Genomic DNA, 20,773 nt, shown 5'->3' on the forward strand with positions numbered 1-20,773 from the left:
TGGTTATTTTTGGGCTTTTTTGGATTAGCGTTCAGGAGATAGCGAAGGCCCGGATCGGTGGAGATCTGGCGCGGTTTTCGTCTGAGACGAACAGGAAATCAGAAAAAATTGCATCCCCCTTATAATTCTCTCACTGAGGACTTACAAGTCTTTTCGTGTTCAAGACATTCATACTGACCGCCAAACGGTCTTTGATAAGCGTCATCTTTGTATTCCACGAGCTAATCCACGTATTCTTTTGATGAAAATTTCCACATCATAGCATAGGATGCTGCAAAAAGACAAAATCCCACCGCATATGCATGACGATCTCGCCAAGTTCAATCTGTGCAATGAAAGCAACCTACACGATTAATTGCCAAATTTTAACAATCTAAAGATATTCAATTGTAAAACAATATGACACGGACAATAAATACCATATTTAGATTGCTTTCGGTACTAACGAAGATGTGTGCACTTAAACAAGTCGGGCTCCGTGACTATGTAGGATACTTCTCTGTTTTATGTTTCTCATCACCAAAGTGGAAAACCACTACCACAAGATGTTTACCCAGATCAGCTGTGTGTTGAAACTGGCAGCACTTGTAACAACTTTGACATCTACAAATTCTTTGGCCTTACACGAAGAGAAGTCAGTAAACAAACTTCACTCAGATTAGACGCATTAAAATAGATCAGAACTCACGTGGAAAACAACATAGTAACGCTCTGCCTCGGACTTACCCATCAAGAATAATAATTGACAATTAACCTTGAAGGCCGTCTCTGTCATTTGAGTATTGTGATCCCGTAAAAGACACATTAACTCTTCCTGAAGTAAACGTCCATCAATATCATACACCATGACGTTAGGACGCCTCTTCCTTTCATGTCGGTTTTACTTACATCGAAGGAGACAGAAAAAAATTTATCTTTAAATCGTCGGCAAAAACTAGTTTCTTCTTCGCATATTTTGAATTTTCAGGCTGGGCGTCTGTCCATTACCAGTGTCTGGGATGTATTCTCGTAAACAGTTTCAGTCCTGCTGTGGAATTTTCGCAACTCTTTCCTTGACCCGGAAGTCTTGTGTTCGTTAATGCTTTCGGGTGCTGCTGCTGTAAAATAATACCCGAGGGTGTCATTTCTGTGCCCAGTACGAAGAGTATGCTGCCAAATAGAGCAGAAAAATTATCATAAATCCGAACAAACCAAATTAACTGTATAAGCTTTATAATCAGCCGAGTAAAAGTACAATTATACCTACGTGTACTTCGTTTTAGCAACCATCTTATCTAAAAGGGCAGTGCGTTTGGTTCCTTATTATGCGTAGTGATAATTCATCAGCTTCTGAGGCTGAGGCTGCTCAGCGGGTGTCGCATCGGAACTTCCGGTGACGATGGGCTCTTACTGGTCGAGCGAAGGTTGTGGACAGTGATTGAATTCCAAGCTACACAAGTATGCAGGATACAAGAGCTAAACGTTCATCAACGTAAGACGACCTTTTTTCTTCCGTGTATCCCGTAGGGGAAGACACCTGTCTTGTGACGCTTCCGGTCGCCGTACCATCCCCCTGAATTTCCTAGCCCTGATGGGCTTTAATGGGAACAATCATGTGTATCTCGATTCTCCCCGAGGGGAAGAAATTCCTCCAAATAGCGTGTCTGGTTTGTGACATTAATAGTTCAAGGTAACCAAAAAATTTATAAATATATCCAAATATGTATTTTTTTAAATTTGAATAAAAAAGGAAAAAATTTTACTTCCTAATGTGTTGTACATGTGGTACACATTTCATAATGGGATTACAGTGTGATCATGGTGAAATAAAATAATGAACTTGTACAAACTCACCACTTAACTACAATTCATATAGCTTCCAGATACTTACAGAAGAATTACACAGTGTACACTTATTTTTACAACCTCTGGTCAACATTGTTCCCTTCTTGCTTTGAGAGGTAATATAAACTATTCCTGTTGGATTTATTCTGGGATCTACTTTTGAAATAACATCACTCCTATGTATATTAAGAAAGAACATCCTCAAAGTTTGTGTAGTGAAAGGAAGGTGAAGGCCCATGTGAATGTAAGAACTTACTCTTCACTACTTGATTTTTCTCATTTGAGTCTAGAACACACCCCAAACACCAGAGTCCATATATCTGTAGATCAAGAACTCAACTTCTTCTGTGAATTCAATATCATCCTCAATATCTGGTGTGCTTGCTACTGTTGAGTTGTTAGAAAATGAAAACACCCTCACTTGCACCTGCTTCTTGTTCAGTGAAACAAAAGAGTGGAGTTTCCGAGTACCTGGTATAGTTCTTGCTGTCATTGTCATTGTCCTACTTTTTGTAATTTTGGATAATCACAAAAACTTGCCTAGTGACATAATCACATAAAAACCCATTTAGCTTTAAAATTACACCAAACTGAGCTCTGTTTCTCTTGTAGGAGCTGAGAAATCTATTGTTCTGTAATTTCTTGAAAAATCTGAGAAAAATATTTCATTTTTCCATCACTTCATGGGTTGAGCCAAACCTGTAAATTTTATTGGTCATGAATCCGAGAAGTCATTTATTTTGGTTGATTTGATGAGGAATGACTCATTGATGAACCTTTAGCTCGAGTATCCTGCATGTAGCTTGTGAGCTAATCGACGTCTTATGTTGTTGAAAATTAAAACATCGGAGGATGCTGCAAAAAGACCACATCCAAGCCCCTTCGTATGTCGATCTCGTCAAGTTCAATCTGTTCATTTTAAGCACCCTACACGTTTAATTGCTGAACTTTAACAATCTAAAGATATTTAATTATAAAACAATATTTAGCCTGGGATAAACAGGAAATTAGAAAAAAGAGAAAGAGTGATCTCCCTTATAATTTTCTCGGTGAGGACTTAGAATATTTTTCATGTTCAAGATATCAATATGCCGACTGGCCGCCCCACTGCCAAACAGTCTTTGCAAAGCATCATCTTGGTCTTCCCCGAGCTAATCGACGTCTTCTGTTGATGAACATTTAAACAGCATAGGATACTGCCACAAGACAACATCCAACCCCCTACACATGGCGATCTCGCCAAATTCAATCTGTGCAATGTAAGCACCCTACGCATTTAATTACCAAATTTTAACAATCTAAAATATTCATTTGTAAAACAATATGACATGCACAACACTTACTATTTACAGTACTATTTACGGTACTTTCAAAGACGTGTGCAGTTAACACTTTGGGCTAACCGACTACGTAGGAAACTGCTCTCTTTAATGTCTCTCATCCCCAAATTGGAAATACACTAGCACAAGATGTTTACACAGTTCATCTGTGTGTCGAAACAGGCAGCACTTGTAACAACTTTGACATTTAGGTCATAGTTGTTTACATAGGTTGTTTACAGAAAGTAATAACACCAAATAGAAACTGCAGATAGGTGGTTCATGAGAGCAGTTAAAAGATGTTCCAGGATGGGCAGACCTAAATACGGATATACAAAATGAACTGCAAATTACAAGCATTACTGAGGTTTGGACTCATTACCACAACAATTGGTTAGATCATTTATAGAGAATGGATAATGGATGATTACAGAACATGGAAATATCTGCCGAAAGGAAGGATAGACCCAGAAAGACAACATACCAGATGGAAATAGTTTTGATGTTGAAAGAGGTTTCAACAGGAACCTAATCAATGAACAAAGAAGAGAGAAGCAGGATGTAATTATAGTATTTGTTCAAAATACATCTTGATAATCACAATGTCCATAAACAAAAATTATGTCTGGATATTTTTCATTTGAAAAGACATATTAAAAACTGATACTCAAGCACACTGCATTCGTTTTCAATTCTTAAATACAAAAATATTAAAATGCAACATATGAATTTCAAATGCTGGTCAGCTATTACAACTGCCAACTTACAAAAGAGGAGTTCTCAATTTTTTTTTCAAAACCTCTTCTAAATAATGAATTTCTATTTCTTGATATTTTAACACAACACAAAGAAATTTAAAAATTACTATTTTAAACTATCATCTATTTAATCTTTGTTATTCTTTATTTTTTTTTTAATGGTTGGTTTTTTAAATTATTATTATTATTATTATTATTGATTCTTAACGTTTTAGTTTAAAATTATTGTATAGTTTTTTTTTACCAGATTTAGGTTTGATTCATTTTTAATAAAAGTCAAATCTTTTATTATATTAATTTGTCTTAAATTTATTAATTAAATTTTCTTCAAATTTTATTTTTATACTGATAATTTATTTTATAAGGTTATGTAAAAACCTAAAAAAAATTTGTTTTTTCATGTAAATGTTTTCTTTTATTTATTATTAACAGGACTCATGATATGAGGACATTAGATAATATGAAAAAGTAGGATGAAATTAAAAACACAAATATATATAAAAATTAAGTATATTTAATATGAATTTAACACTTTAAATTGAAAATTCACAAACTTATGACAAAAAAATGAAAAATACTTTTATTAAGTAATTAAGAAGCAAAATTATATCCCACACACAAAACAGATATTTATAAAATGAAGTACCTAAAAGTTAGAATTAATATCCTTGATACAATGTTGAACCAACATTGAAGAAACATACTTAGGTATATCATTTACGTTTCTGCGAAAATTTTTCATTGCAAGCCAAGAATTCTTTTCTGAAATGTGTTATGATATAATCCACATTAAGTTTCTGAAAATCATTAGTCATTCAGATTCTTATTTACCAATCTATCTGGTCGCTCAATTCCTGTCAAATATCAATAAATTGTAAATACTAAACAAGAATAGATAAATATTTCTACATTTCAAGTTCAGATTATTTTATTTTACTAAGTACAGTTTCCTGTTATGAACAAACATTTGTCATTAATAAATCCCAATAACACATGTGTGGAAGCTATACTTTAACTCTGCTTATCTTCTGGAGCCGGTTACTGAATACAAATATGCCTTTCTCCATTACCATTTTATTTTTACTCAATACCCATCAAATTCAGAAAGCTAACTTTCTTGCATTTCAGTACCGGATTGTCGTGGAATGGATTTTACTGTTATTCAGAACCTACATCCAGAGAATATTTCACTTAATGATAATCTGACACATGGTATAAAAATTCTTTGAATGAATTTTCATCGACAGTCTGTAGTAAATTGTTATTGTTTTGTAAATTATTATTATTGGTAGAAGTTGCATTAGAAAATGTAGAAGAAGAACAAGGTACTTCCCAGTTATTTTGTGATGAATTTGGTGATAACGATAGCTGTTGCATGTGTTCAGTTGGTGATGAAGTTGAAGGTGATAAAATTAGTGAGAAAAAATCAGTTGTCTCAAATAAATCTGTATTAGTTACTACTGGTACAGTTGTCATAGGTGATAAATCTGATGACAGTTGAGTTATTTTTTTATTAATTTCTTTTTTATTGTTATCAATTTCATTAATTATATTTAGTTCACTATTATCATCTTTAGTTTCTTTCATCTGATCATTTGTCCAATTAACATTATCTATAATTACAGATGAAGTATTATTATTATTATTATTAGCAGCTGCATTTAAATCATATTTTTGATTTTGATTATTGTTTTGGATGGAAGACAATGAAACCTGTAAAAAAATAAATATTAAAGTAAAACAAAGTAAAACTTACAATTTCTTAAGCTACATCAGTAAGTATTTTTATAGAGGAGGGGAGTGGCGCTGAAATCTAATGTATACTGTACCCAACATCTTCCACAAAATGAATAACTTTGAAAATTCCAAAATGACAGCCATTAAATTTTTTTAACCATTAGTTGCTCATACATCAGTCTTCTCAAATTGTGTTTTTATAACAAAAAATGTCTAAATGTAAATGTAAAATGTTTAAATGTAAATGTGTGTGTACCTTTTATTGTGAGCAAAATCATAACTCACTTGTTCAAATCTGTTGGTAAACAGCTGAGGTATGTCTGAAATTATTACACTGGATCAAAAAAATTATTTCAGGTACAAAATTATCAAAATGCACATTTCATTTTTTATTAGTTTTCTTTTATCATGATTAAACACATTTTATTAATTTAGTTAAAATGTTTCTTATAAGGTAATCATACAACGGTTATTAATTTTTACACGAGATAAACAATGCAACATTTGGTGTTCTCTTCCACCTAATGAAATATCACCAAAACCTATTGGAACACTCAAGAAACAATTTCTAAAATTTTTTACTGAATTTATTATCTAAAATCCATTTTCTATCTGTATCTCATAATTGAATTGACCAATTGTAAGTAATAACAAAGTCATTATTATTTAAAAACTCAATGGATTTTAAAGTCATTAATTAAAAACCCATATTTGAAATAAAAATTTGTCAAGGAAAGCTATGCAAAGAATCTGGAAAGTTTCACAACCTTTGTTTGATTTTTAAATAAACTGATCACATCCAATATATCTAATTTTTTTAGAAGCTATCAACATAACTTTCAAAATACTGAATGAGTTATTTCCTTGGATCAAATATTTACTAAACGTGCTTTAATCGTAGGAGCTCATAGGTATAAATATTAAAATGATGGGCCATTAAAAATCATTAAAAAAATTATTTAAGAAACAATATTGTGCTATAATATATCAATTTAAATAGAACATTCTATATTTTATATTGATTTGAAAATATTAATACACTTACCTACATATAAATGAAAATCGAAATTATCAATAGGAAAAAAAAATTTAAAACAATCTTTTTCTAATTTCATCAGCACATAACTAAAACTAAAAATAGTGTTATAAAAAAATTATTATATACGAATGTCACATTTTTTACTGTTTAATTCATTAAAAAAAAAATAGTAACATTCATTATCAAAATAAAAATTAAAAAACAATAATATACATAACGAACAATAATAGTAATGGCATGTAATTCCATGCCATTACAGCATAACAGCATAATGATAAATTTAGTGATTGGAGTGCTAACGAATGAAAATAATGTCCCAGAGATCCACAGATCTAGTCCGTTTGGGAGCGAAGTATAACCTCTAGTCTCCTACTTCAGCTCCAACTTTGAGGACTGCTTGGATTTACAAATAGGTTGATTGCAACTAACATTTACTTATTAGCTCCTTAATAAGTGTGCACTCCAATTCAACAAATTATCATGCTACTATACATGTAATCCCAACCCTGTAAGGGGGAAGACACACGCCTTGTGACGATTCCAGTCACCACCCCCGTCCGGTTCATAGCCCTGTTAGGGTTTAACGGAGTCAACATTTGGCCTCTAACTTTTTACATCTCATAGTAATAAGCCAGGCCTCATTGGGATGCCACCAATGTAAATGTCTACCGAGGCATTTACATCGGTGACTTTTAAATTCAGCTTTTGCCTTCGCTGCAGGCCTCGTCTGGACATGTTCTACTTCGTCTTGAATGTTCTACTTTGTTGCCCTCCGAACTAGCTAACCAAGTTCGCGGAAGCACGAACCCTGCGTCTAGTTCTACTTTCATTGAGCCAATTTCTTGTACTGTCTCATATATTCCAGGCAATGAAAAACAACATACCACCAAAATTGTTCACAACAACAAAAATTTAGTCCTTGTTCCCTTAGTGAACTCTACTTTAGTTCATACCCCTGTTACTATCACGTAAATCCCAACCCAGTAGGGAAAGACACCTGTCTTGTGACGCTTCTGGGGCGTACCATCCCCCTGAATTTCCTAGCTCTGATGGGCTCGCCCTACCATTCCCCTGAATTTCCTAGCCCTGATGGGCTTTAATGAAACTATCATGTGTATCTCGATTCCCCCCGAGGGGAAGAAATTCCTCCAAATAGAGTGTCTGGTTTGTGACATTAACAGTTCAAGGTAACCAAAAAATTCAAAATATATCCAAATAATTATTTTTTTTAAATTTGAATAAAAAAGGAAAAATTCTTTACTTCCTAATATGTTGTACATGTGGTAAACATTTCATAATGGGATTACAGTGTGATCATGGTGAAATAAAATAATGAACTTGTACAAATTCACCACTTAACTACAATTCATATAGCTTCCAGATACTTACAGAAGAATTACACAGTGTACACTTCTTTTTACAACCTCTGGTCAACATTGTTCCCTTCTTGCTTTGAGAGGTAATATAAACTATTCCTGTTGGATTTATTCTGGGATCTACTTTTGAAATAACATCACTCCTATGTATATTAAGAAAGAACATCCTCAAAGTTTGTGTAGTGAAAGGAAGGTGAAGGTCCATGTGAATGTAAGAACTTCCTCTTCACTACTTGATTTTTCTCATTTGAGTCTAGAACACACCCCAAACACCAGTGTCCATATATCTGTAGATCAAGAACCCAACCTCTTCTGTGAATTCAATATCAACCTCAATATCTGGTGTGCTTGCTACTGTTGAGTTGTTAGAAAATGAAAACACCCTCACTTGCACCTGCTTCTTGTTCAGTGAAACAAAAGAGTGGAGTTTCCGAGTACCTGGTATAGTTCTTGCTGTCATTGTCATTGTCCTACTTTTTGTAATTTTGGATAATCACAAAAACTTGCCTAGTGACATAATCACATAAAAACCCATTTAGCTTTAAAATTACACCAAACTGAGCTCTGTTTCTCTTGTAGGAGCTGAGAAATCTATTGTTCTGTAATTTCTTGAAAAATCTGAGAAAAATATTTCATTTTTCAATCACTTCATGGGTTGAGCCAAACCTGTAAATTTTATTAATCATGAATCCGAGAAGTCATTTATTTTGGTTGATTTGATGTGGAATGACTCTTAATTGCTTTCAAAAACATATTCAGTATAACTAGCTTCTAATAATAAGCCCAAAATTTCATTAAAGTTACAGGCTTCATCCATTTTGACAAAATAACAGCGACAACTGAACAATACGCACAACACTAAACTAACAATTTGTGCACAGCAATAATTTAAAAACAAACATTTTTCGATATCATTTACAATTATTTGATTGTATTGCCGATAGCCAAATATTTTGTACAAATATTATATGTAAAGAATTTAAGGAATCGATTCATATATATATCAGTATATTGGGAAAACTATAAGCTTTGTATAAGACTGATTTTTAATATGTTGTACATTACATCTCTATCACTACAGAAAGGAGCAAAACAGTTGTAAATTACAACAGTTATCAGTTCTAGAGGTAAGTCCCATAAATAACGCTACGGCACTACTTAATAAATACATCCAAAATAATATATGTCACAGAAACCTTGCTTCATCAGTTTAGTTATAAAGCTATTTTTTCAAAAGTTTTTTAACTAGAAGTTTAATTAAATTAAGTTTGATTTGAAAAGATTTTCTTACGTTACAAGTAGATGTTTTATCTGCTTCAGTGATAACTAATTCATTTATACATCCTTTTATCATGTTACTACCACTGCTTGAAACAACTGACGTTATGGTTGATGTTGTACTAGATGATGATGATGGCAGAATTGTACATTTGTGGGTTCGTTCACTAACCTAAAAAACAAAATAAAAATAATTACTAAAAAGTATATGCACCTTTACAAATCTTTCTTTATTTTTCTATAAATGTACACAGGGAAATATATTTTTACATTTATTTAGCATGTTCACTGTTAGAGCTGCAGAGCAGATCAGTGAATAAGATAGATCCTTCATTTCTTACGCCTGAAAATCTCCAGTCTCAAGTATTTTTATACCAACAATTGTGAAGAGGTACATAAGGTTAAGTGCATGTGTTGTTTGAAAACAGGACTCAAAAGGATTACATTTTCGATTGAATCCAATCATATTAATTAATGTAATTTAAATGAATTATAAATGTATATGAAATTTAATTACAATATGAGGGCAAGTCAAAAAGTAAAGTGAAATTCACAAATGACATACAATATATTTTAACATAATCCCTTACAACTTCTATGCACTTAGTTCATCTTTTAATGAGCTCCTAAATTCCAATCTGGAAGAAAGTTTTCAGTCTGGTGTGCAGAAATTTTTTCACCGCTTCTAAGGCCTCTTCATCAGATTGATGATTCCCTTGCAATTCTTCTTGTAATGGGTCAAAAAGATAAAAATTGTTTGGAGCCGGACTTTATGGAGGGTGGTCCAGCAACTAAAAACCGAGATCTTTAAGACAAATGACTGTTTTTTCGGCCATATGAGGTCGAGCATTATCCTGAAGCAAAATCACACCTTTAGAAAGTTTACCATGTCTTTTAAATTTGATTTATTGCTTCATAAACGCAGTAGCTGTCAGTTTACTGATTGACCTTTAGGTGTGAAGTAAACCAAAAGCGACCATTTCATATCCCAGAATATCGTCATCATCACCTTTCCTGCAGACAACTGAATTTTTGAACTTTTTTGCTGTGGGAGATGAAGGATGTTTCCACACTAAACTTTGTCGCTTACTCTCGGGTTTAAAGTGATGGACCCATGTCCCATCAACGATTATTATTCGCTTAAGTAATCAAATCACCTTCATCTTCATAACGTTTCAAAAGCTTCTGGGAAATTTTCAAACGATGCTGGATGCTGGTCAAGTGACATGGAACCAGCGAGCACAGATTTTTCAAAAGTTTAAAAAATCAAGGCTGATTGAAAATGCTGAGCCATGACTTATAATCAACTCACTTGCAAAGTCATCAACTGTAATTTGTTGATTACTGAGAATCATTAGTTTAACCGCTTCAATATTATCATTAGTCTTTGAAGTGGAAGGTCTACCTTGCCGCTGTTCATCACAGAGAGAAATCCTACCAATTTTCAGTGATCAATCCATTCATATATCTTGCTTCCACTCACACAACTCTCTCCATGTTGCTGCTGCACTCAATGAATAATCTCTGCTGGTTTCACCCCTTCCGAACTGAGGATACGAATCACTGCTTGAATTTCTTCTTTGGTGCAATCAGACAAAGGAGCACTAGTTTTAAACACTTTTAAACAGAATCACAAATAGCTAACAACGAAACAATACTTTCAATGAACAGGTGATAGAGGTTATGAGTTATAGCATAACAATCATTACTGCCATACATGTGATTAGGAGGGAAATAAAAATTTCCCTTTAATTTTACTAACCTCGTATTAATTATTTTATAATAATTATTCATAATTATGATTAAAAAATCTTAATTTTAAATTAGAACCAGCAGATGTAAAGACAATTACTCAGAATGTGAGATATCCTGAAGCCCAGATAAAAACTTACACAAAAATGTGTTGGAATCTATCATCATCAATCTTAATTAAATTAATTTGTTTATTTAATTTAACGTAATATTTTTTTATGTGTATTACTTTTTTACACTGCCCAAATCCCTTCTAAATATTCATTCCCCTGTAATGCTACATCTTAAAACCTCTATTTGTTGTTTTTCTCAGGCTGTCTGTAGTTGACATTTTTTGCCATAAATTTGTTGTTACAATGATTTTTTTACCACCTGGTCTTACTTTAAACACCTTTTATTGTTGAAAAAGAAAAAAAAAGTTAGAAATTTATTGTGCTGAAGAGGAATGAGAGAACAGGAATTGGAAGGTGCTGTAAGCAGAAGAGTAAATGCAGAATTTGCTGGAAAATCTCATATTGAAAGAGAAAAGAGAAAGATGAAGAGGAAAAGATCTGCTGTTATCAAATATACATTTAAGAATTAGAAAGAAATTTCTAAAAGGTACAATAAATTTGTATACAGTAATTGTATACATATTTTTTACGAATTTGTTTCTAATTCCTAAATTTACATTTGATAAGAGCAGGTTTTCTTTCTATTTATCTTTCTCTTTCAACATTACTGTTTAAAGAAGACCAGATGGTAAATGAAGACAATGTAACAACAAATTTCTTTTCTGTAATAAACGTTTTTCTGGCTTGAACAGGTTTGTTTATTTTGAACTCTGTATTAGCCAATACTTTGTAGTTTTACTACCTAAAAAACTTTTTGACTTAAGCATTATTTCAGGCATGAAAATTAATTAATTGCTAATTTATAAACACAAATTAAATACACACCTTATATCTAAAATTCCTGTTACATACATTACACTTATAAGGCATTGCACCAGTATGTATGCGACGGTGAACCAAATATGAAACTCTCTGACGGAAACACTTCCCTGAAAAAAAACAAAAAACAATCCAATGATATGTAATTGAACATACTTGGTTAAAACTAATAATTAATAAAATCTAAAACACCATTTAATTAATTTCTGACTCATTCACCATCAACTTTTAAAAAAATTTAATTGTTTTCAATATTTTTGAATGACACAAAAGTTAGTTTAACGTAAAAGTAGTACAATCTGGCAAATGAAAGAATATACCAAAGCTTAGACTGCAATAATTTCTCAATAAATCATTGTAAAAGAATGCAATATATACCAAACCGAAATAACATCGGAAACATGATTTTTGCACTCTTTTTCTAAATGCTATAGAAAATCCTAACACTTTACAAGACAAATCTTTGCATCCTGAAAAAATTGGTGTGTGGTATGCGATATCTCGTCATCGTATAGTCAGACACATTCTTCGAACAGACAGTAAATGGTGAAGTATACAGGAATATTGTGCGCCAATTTGTGTCCCTCCTGGAACCTCAAGAACGGTACTGCTGGTTTCAGCAAGACGGCGCTAGACATGCCACATGTCTCGAGAAACCATGGATTTTCTGCAAGAGTTATTCGATCTTTTTTTCTGCTTGTTATTCGATCTGATGATCGAATAATAAGCAAGGGCTTATGGCCTCCAAGGTCCCCAGACCTCACATCTCCTGACTACTTTTTGTGGGACTATTAAGTCTGAGACCTTTATAAACAATCCTCACACTATTGATGAACTTAAAGTCAATATTACAGACTTAATCATGAATATTTCCAATGCAACTCTTAAAAAGGTTTCTGCTAATATGCTGAAAAGAGTCCGTGCATATATAACCGCAAGGGGTGGGCATTTTGAGCATATTCTTTAACAATTATGTAAGTAATAGCTTTTTATTAAATTACTTTTGTAAGTAACAAATACATTTTTTTTTTATTCCACCTAAATTTCCCTTTTTTAAATTACATTTAAAATTGGGTAACAGGACTAAAAAATCACTCTGTACAAAGGGCATACAGCTTTGATGTTCATGACAGCTGATATGTATGTTTACATAAAGTGTAATGAATTTTTTCACCTCTTTTTTTTAGCCTATAAAAATTAATTACAGAATGTACCTCTTCAGGACAAAACCCAAAATGGGTGTCCTCAGTTTAACATATTGTCACTCTGGACTAAAAATTTGCACCGAGGTTGTTAAAGTGTTATTTTATGCAAAAGAACTTATTTTTCTCTACCATGACTAAGAAGGCTAACAAGCAATAACCAACCATAACCAATCATAATGGCAAAGATGGAATGGATTTTTTGGATATCCCTATTTTATTACAATTACTGAAAATCAGTTTACAATTACATCACAGAACTTTACATAAAGATAAAAGTTTTCTGCCATACAAACCTTAGGCAAAACGGAAGAATGAACTGGTGGGCACCCATTTATGAATTCAATTATTATTGACAAATTATATTTTTTTCAAACTGTAATACATAGCAATTATTGGTGAGTTACAATGTTTTTTTTTTTACAAAAAAGCAACTAAATTTCTAAAAGAAATGGAAACAAGACAGAAGATGCGTTTCAAAACAATCCTTTCTACCAGAAAATAAAATGATGAAAATTATACCTAGGGCTGAAAACATATTCTGTAAGTTTATTTCTACTTATTTAGAAAGAAAGTGAAGTATTTTTTAAAATGTATTTATTATAAAAGATCCCTTTTTTGTATGCTTATCTACAAGTCAGGATCATTCACTGGAATAATTTCTCTCTCTCTCTCTATATATATATAAATATATATACACACACACGAGGGTAAGCCAATTATTATCTGCAATTTAGTTATATTTTTGTTTATGTTGGTAGCACTGTCATGTTGCATAGATGACGCATGCGTGGTTTAATTGTTGTTTTGTCTGTGCAGGTTTGATGCTGCTAGGTTAGTTCCATTATCGCTGCCCTGTCGTTAACCAAGGCTGGTCCGCTCCCTTTCTGCTTGCACCAAAGAAGAGCAACTTTCAGTGATCCGTTTTTTGTGGTTGGAAGGTGTATCAGGAGCCGAAATTCATCAAAGACTTTTGGTACGGTTAGGAAAGTGTGTTGCCGCAACGGAGTGTCTACGAATGGATTGAAAAATTAAAAAATGGTCGCACATGTGTTATGCATGACAAAGAAGCCGGACGACCGTTTACCGCCACAAATGAGGAAAACATTGAGCGTCCACGTGACATGGTTTTCTTAGAGAGATGAGTAAATATTGATGAAGTGGCACATCGTCTGCAAATCAGTCATGATTCTGCCTACGAAATCATCCACAAGAGACTTGGGTTTCATAAAGTCTGTGCAAGATGAATCCCAAAACAACTTACACAGTTGCATAAACAAACGCACTAGGACATCTGCCAAAAACATTTGGATTGCTATGGTAATGAAAATCTTCTTAGACAGAATCATCACTGGTGACGAAACATGGATCCATCATTACGAGCCAGAGAGTAAGTTACAGAGTATGAAGTGGAAATATCCAAATCCGCCCGGCAAAAAAAAGTTCAAGATTCAACCATCCACAGGAAAACTGATGCTTACGGTTTTTTGGGACTCATAAGGCCCAGTACTGGAACATTATGAGGAAAGGGGCACGACAATAAATACAGCACATTACAGTGAGATGCTTACTGCTATGCTGAAGCCTGCAATTTGAAGCAAACGCCGATGACTGCTGTCGAAAGATGTTGTGTTGTTGCACGACAATGCCCATCCACATACTACTGAAACGCTCCAGAAACTCAACTTTGAAGTACTGGCTCATCCTTCGTATTGTCCTTATCTTGCCCTTTCTGACTACCACTTGTTTGGTCCACTCAAAGAGGCATTAAGTTTCGTCTGAGGTAAATTGTTACCTCAGACGAAACAGTGAAAGAAGCAATACATTCCTGGCTCGCAGCTTAACCGAAAACCTTCTTTTATGAGAGCATCAGGAAGCTTTTGCAATGATGGACCAAGTGCGTTGAAATGCAAGTTGAAAAATTATGTACATGTAGGGTTTCTATTTGCATTGCGATAAAATTTACAACTACACTGCAGATAATAACTGACTTACCCTTGTGTACAAATATATATATATATATTCACATATTACATTATTACATAAGATATATATCTTATAACATATATATCTTATGAACCAAAAGGCTTGTTAAAGGAATAAGTTAGGTGGAGTTATACCATTCAACAACCAACTATACATGGTGATGAGATCAAAGCAATACCTAATTGCACTTCTGTCATTACTGAAGGTAATATAAATACACATATAAAAATATGTGTATTTTTATATATTTAGTTACAAATAAATAAACTAATTACTAATGAAATTTAGACTTACCTTATATACAATGAACTTCACCAAACTATAGTTCAAATTGAATAAAAAGTTTATTAACTTTTGTTAATGACAAATTAAGTTAGTATGAAGAAAACACACAAAAAATATAAATCATCTGCAACTAATAAAGAAAAACAAACAACATTAGTAAAGATAAACATTTAAAAACAATAATAGTAGTATTAATTAATAAATATACACAACTCAAGAAGCATGACAAGCAGAACTTAAATCATAAAAAGGCTGGTAATAATTACCTGTTAAAATAAATCATACACTTACAACAGCCATCAACAATCCAAATCTCATTGCAGACCCATTTGTCATAGATTATAACACTGTGCTACAAGAGATTGACAAAATTTTGAAATAAGTTTATCATGTAAGCTCTAAAAGGAAAAAGTATAATAGTAAACTTTGACCAGTATACTTGTTAAGACATTGTTAATTCATTATGAAAGGGTCTAGACCATCGATTCTCAAACTTTTTCATCCACCATCCATATTGAGAATCAAAAATTTTCTAAATGTTTGCTTAGATTGGGAGATAGCAGAATCAAAGACAAAAGTGGCCTTTTCTCTTAAAAGTGGAATATTTTGGTTCAGAAAAATCATAGAGACATACAAAAAAAGAAATTAAAACTAGTCTTAAGCTTTTAATTGATTTTAATGCAGTTTACAGAAAACATTTTGTTTCCCCATGTGTTCAATCAAACACGAAGAAAAACTTTCAAATGTTTACAAGTTTTCTTCTCACGGTTTTTTTTAAATTTGATGATTTTTGAAATCTGAAGTATACTATCAAAAAGTAGAGTATTCAAGCTTTCATTTATTTTTATATTCGTCTCTCTAAGCCTCTTGTTTGCACAGTTAAAGTAATTTGAATACAATCATTTTCTATCATAAAATGTAGGTATCCCATTAATTTTTTGTACTAGTGTAGTAGTATTATTTTAATCAGCCATCACCTTCCTAGACAGCCTGAACAGCCCCAATCTTCTGTGGACCTTCTACTGCCCATCCCCCCCGAAGGCCTCTAGTGCCCACAAGGGAGCATTATTGCCCACTTTGAGAATGACTAGTCTAGACCAATAACAAAAAAATAATAATAAAAAATAGTACAATGGTCATGAAAGATTATTCTTCTACATGACTTCATTCATTTCAACCCTCCATTTTACAAATAAAAAAAAACTTTAGTTAAATAATTTAAGCAGAATTTTATTTCCTTACGCTCCAGGCTTGGCAGAGTGACTCATCTATTCACAAAGATGAGCAAGTGGTTGGCTACCCAGTGATTAGAAACCAAGAAGTTCATGGATGATACAAAGGGTTGGATTTCTGGTAACAAAGTTCTTTAACAATGGTTAAATAAGTAAGATAGTGTCTAAATATGAGTAATAATTATATGGAAGCATAGTGTATATATAGAGAAAAATCATGCATATAACAATTTTTTCTATTTATGGTTTTGTTTTATCAGTAAATCGAAAGTTAATTTTTGAACAGCCCTTGTAAACAGTTAAACTACAACAATGTGAACAAGAAGCATGCATCAAAATAAAAAGTACAGTTTACTATCTGTATCTTATAAGGTCTGATGATTACACTCTCTACAACAGATTTTCTTATTAACATTAAGTACAAAGATTAAGAAGTCAGCATATAATAAGTTCAAGAACAATATTTTAATAAAGTAATTTCATCAAGAACAGTGATCAATTGAATGTTGTTGCAACTTGTTCAAAAAGAGCCACAAAATATGAGAGAAATCAATGGGAAAAAACCCAGACTGGCATTTTTATATCTGAATAAAATGGCTGTTTATATTGGATGGGTGGGAATTAATGCCCTATTGAAAATTGTTTATGAATTTTATAATACTAAACCAATTTTCATGAAACAAAAAGCATTTTGTTCCTAACAATGGTAGAATTTATTAAATGATATCTCATTTATGTTATTGCAGATATCAGTGGGCGGACCATGGCACAACGTCTAACCATGTGTGAGCAGGCTCAGCTGGCATCCCGGTATAAAGTATGGCGGTCCATGGTACAAGTACAGAGATGGTGACAAAATGTAAAAGGACCTCATGCCTCAGTAGATACGAAGACCATAAGAAATTGCCACTCAAAGCTAATGGACACAGGTTCTACACCAGATGTTAGGAGACGCGGTGCCCTCAACATCCAGGATGGAGGAAAATGTGAAAGTGGTTCAGGAAATGTTCAATTGAAGTCTTCAGAAATCACAAAGACAGGCATCTCGCGAAAGTGGTTTAACCTGACACAAAATCCTAACTGTTCTGAAGAAAGAGTTGAATTTTCATCCATGGAAACCACATTACTGCCACGAATTATCACCAGAAGACTGTGATTATCAATTGGAATACGGGGAGATGATGCTTGCTTGGTATGATGACTGGACCAATAAAATTTTTGGTAATATCCTTTAGTCAGATGACGCTGTGTTTCATGTTGGGGGGTTGTTAACCGGCACAATTGTTATTATTGGGCAACGGAGAATCCGAGAATGGTTGTTGAAAAAAGCCAACATCGACCAAAGGTTATAGTGTAGTGCAGGATGACATCCACGAAAGTTGTGGGTCCATATCTCAGGGACACAATGAATATAGAATGATACCTTGTTATGCTTGAAAATTATGTTCATGGTATTGTATCCACATGGGACAATTACAACAACATAATCTTTATGCAAGATGGGGCCCAACCTCACTTCGCAAATCCTGCCCTTATGTGGCCAACACACATTTCCCAAGATGCTGGTTGGGACATCATGGCTCCCCTTGAATGGCCAGCAAGGAATCCTGACCTAACGCCTGTGACTTCAACTGACCTGCAAATTGGAGGAGCAAATTCATCCCATCCATTTATGGAAATTGATAGATAATGGTGATGCTTATGTGGAGTTTTAGCAATGCATAACAATTCTACCACTGTAAGGAACAAAATGTTTTTTGTTTTATGAAAATTAGTTAAGTATAAAAAAAGTTAAACAATTTTCAATATGGAGTTAATTCTCGCCCACTCGGTATATTTAAGGAATAATTACAGACATTAAATTAATTACTGCTACATAACTGCCAAGAATGACAGAACTGACTGATAGAACTGCGAGAATTCCTCCTCCACCTAACACGTTCACTGCTATTCCTCCAGAAGTGCATGCAAAATGGAACTAGCAGTTATGAATACTTTTGTAATTATAATTTACTAAAGAAAATTTTTTATTACAATGGATTTTTTGCATTTTTGTGTAGTTTTCTAAAAGTATTTTGATTTCAGTAAAAAAATTTGGTTTTTTATTAATGAACATAACACTAATTTAAAAACGATTATTGATCTGAATTTAAATTAACACCTTTTAAAAAATCCCTAATGATGGAGTAACAGCTCTGAAAGTACTAGGATTTACATTTTTTAAATTGTTGCTAAGTGAAAACTTAATTTATACAAATACTTCATTGTTGCAACAAAATCATTTGTATATAATTGTAGTAATTCAAGTACATCATTTCAATGCAAGATTATATTTTTCAAACGTTTATTCTTTAATGTGAAAAAGAAAAGTAATATCACACAAATATCACCTCTTTTTAGCTTCATTCCTCTTCTTCAATTTGTTTCTCATTTTTTCGGCCTGGCTTTGCTTTTGCTCATCTATCCATTTCTTTCTGTCTTTTTTATTTGTCACAAGAACTTTTATTATAAATTATTCTTAGGAAGTTAACTCTATCACAACAGTCCTCTTCTTTCAAGCCTATCCTTTGAAGGTCCTCTTCAATTTGTTTCTGGTAATTTAATTTGTTTTTCATGTTCCACACCCAGTCTAAGACTTATTTATTTAATCTGTTTCAGTCTATTCTGATTATATGCACCAAGAAATTTAACATTCTTTTTCTAATTACTGTTGGTAGAATTTAGAGCTAGTGTACACTGTATTTTTGATGAGATGGTAGATGATGAAATGAAGCAATACTATGTTCTTCTTGAATCGTTATATTTAATATCTTGTCACCCTTGACATTTTTATTGAATTACAATAGTTACATTAAACTTTTAATGTATGACACTTTTGTCATAATTGAACTTGAACATTATCAAGAAACTATGAATCCCCTTGGACTGAAATGAAAACACAACTGCACTGTGCGGGATTCTGACGTATGAACTTAACTTGCCGGTGAGCGCTAGCACCTACTAGATTGCAGCACCAGACAGCTCGACGTGGAACAGAACACACCGCCCACCAGTTATAATTACCTTAATTATAATTCTATGATGCATCACATGAAATAAAATTTAATATGCAAATAAAGAGTAATATATAAAATAATTACATAAACTTTGAGTGTACAAAAATTAAAGTTAACTCAATAAATCTAATGTTGATACAGGCAAAGCTTACAAACAAAGTAAACTGAAATAAACAAATATATTAGGAGCATGTTAAATAAATCTCATTGATTACATTCAGAATGACTTATGTCATTGCAAGCATTTAAATTTGGAAGAACAATCAATTTATTAATAGTTCTTTTAACTATCGTCTTATTAGTTTTCAAATCAACTAATCTAACTAGTCCATCATTACCTGGATATACTTCAAAAATGATTCCTAATTTCCACATCAGTGGAGGAAGATTACTTTCTTTAATTATAACTACATTGCCAACACAAATGTTGTTATTTGAAATTTTATACTTGTTCTTCTGCTGCAAGGAATGTAAATAATCATTTGACCAAGTTTTCCAAAAATCTTTCAATACCTTTTGTATAAGCTGCCACCTAGTAAGTCTATTTACATTATTGCCTGAGAAATCAGGATCAGGTAAGGAGATTAATGGAGAGAAGGTTAAAAAAGCCCAGAATTAGTAAATGGAGTATGCCGCCACCATGATGGATAAGTATTTCCAACGTGAATTAATATCTTCCAGAGAAAGATCTGACAATATACAATTATTTTTATTTTTTAAATTATAAATAAAGCGACGACAATATGAAAATATGTTTAATGTTCGTATGAACGAAGAAAATGGTTTTGAAAGTTCTAAAGTTTCTGTTGTTTGAAGAGCAGCTAAAAACACATTAGTTTTGCTAGACTTCTCTTCCTTGACCGAATCTGGCCAAATTATAGAAAATATAGGTGGCTTGGATGGCCAGGTGTCCTCATCTTGTTTCAAAAACGACGGACCATTCCACCAAAGTTGTAACGAGGTTAATACATCCGGTATACAACCACTGCAGAGTTAT

At 32.8% G+C, this 20,773-nt stretch overlaps 1 protein-coding gene across 2 annotated transcripts in view; it reads right to left on the bottom strand.

Annotated features, from left to right (window-relative positions):
• Positions 1-4,395: 4,395 nt before the first annotated feature.
• LOC142333134 (uncharacterized) overlaps positions 4,396-20,773 on the bottom strand; it is a 31,184-nt gene continuing 14,806 nt past the window's right edge. For both annotated transcript variants that reach the window (XM_075380066.1, XM_075380067.1), the window contains 3 exons: positions 12,022-12,125; positions 9,345-9,503; positions 4,396-5,614 (listed from right to left, as the gene is read on the bottom strand). In XM_075380066.1, coding sequence (XP_075236181.1) covers positions 5,093-5,614; positions 9,345-9,503; positions 12,022-12,125 — 785 coding nt within the window. In that variant the 3' untranslated portion in view covers positions 4,396-5,092. The remainder of the gene's footprint in view (positions 5,615-9,344; positions 9,504-12,021; positions 12,126-20,773) is intronic.

Source organism: Lycorma delicatula, chromosome 12 (assembly GCF_047948215.1).
Source record: "Lycorma delicatula isolate Av1 chromosome 12, ASM4794821v1, whole genome shotgun sequence".
Lineage (NCBI taxonomy): Eukaryota > Metazoa > Arthropoda > Insecta > Hemiptera > Fulgoridae > Lycorma > Lycorma delicatula.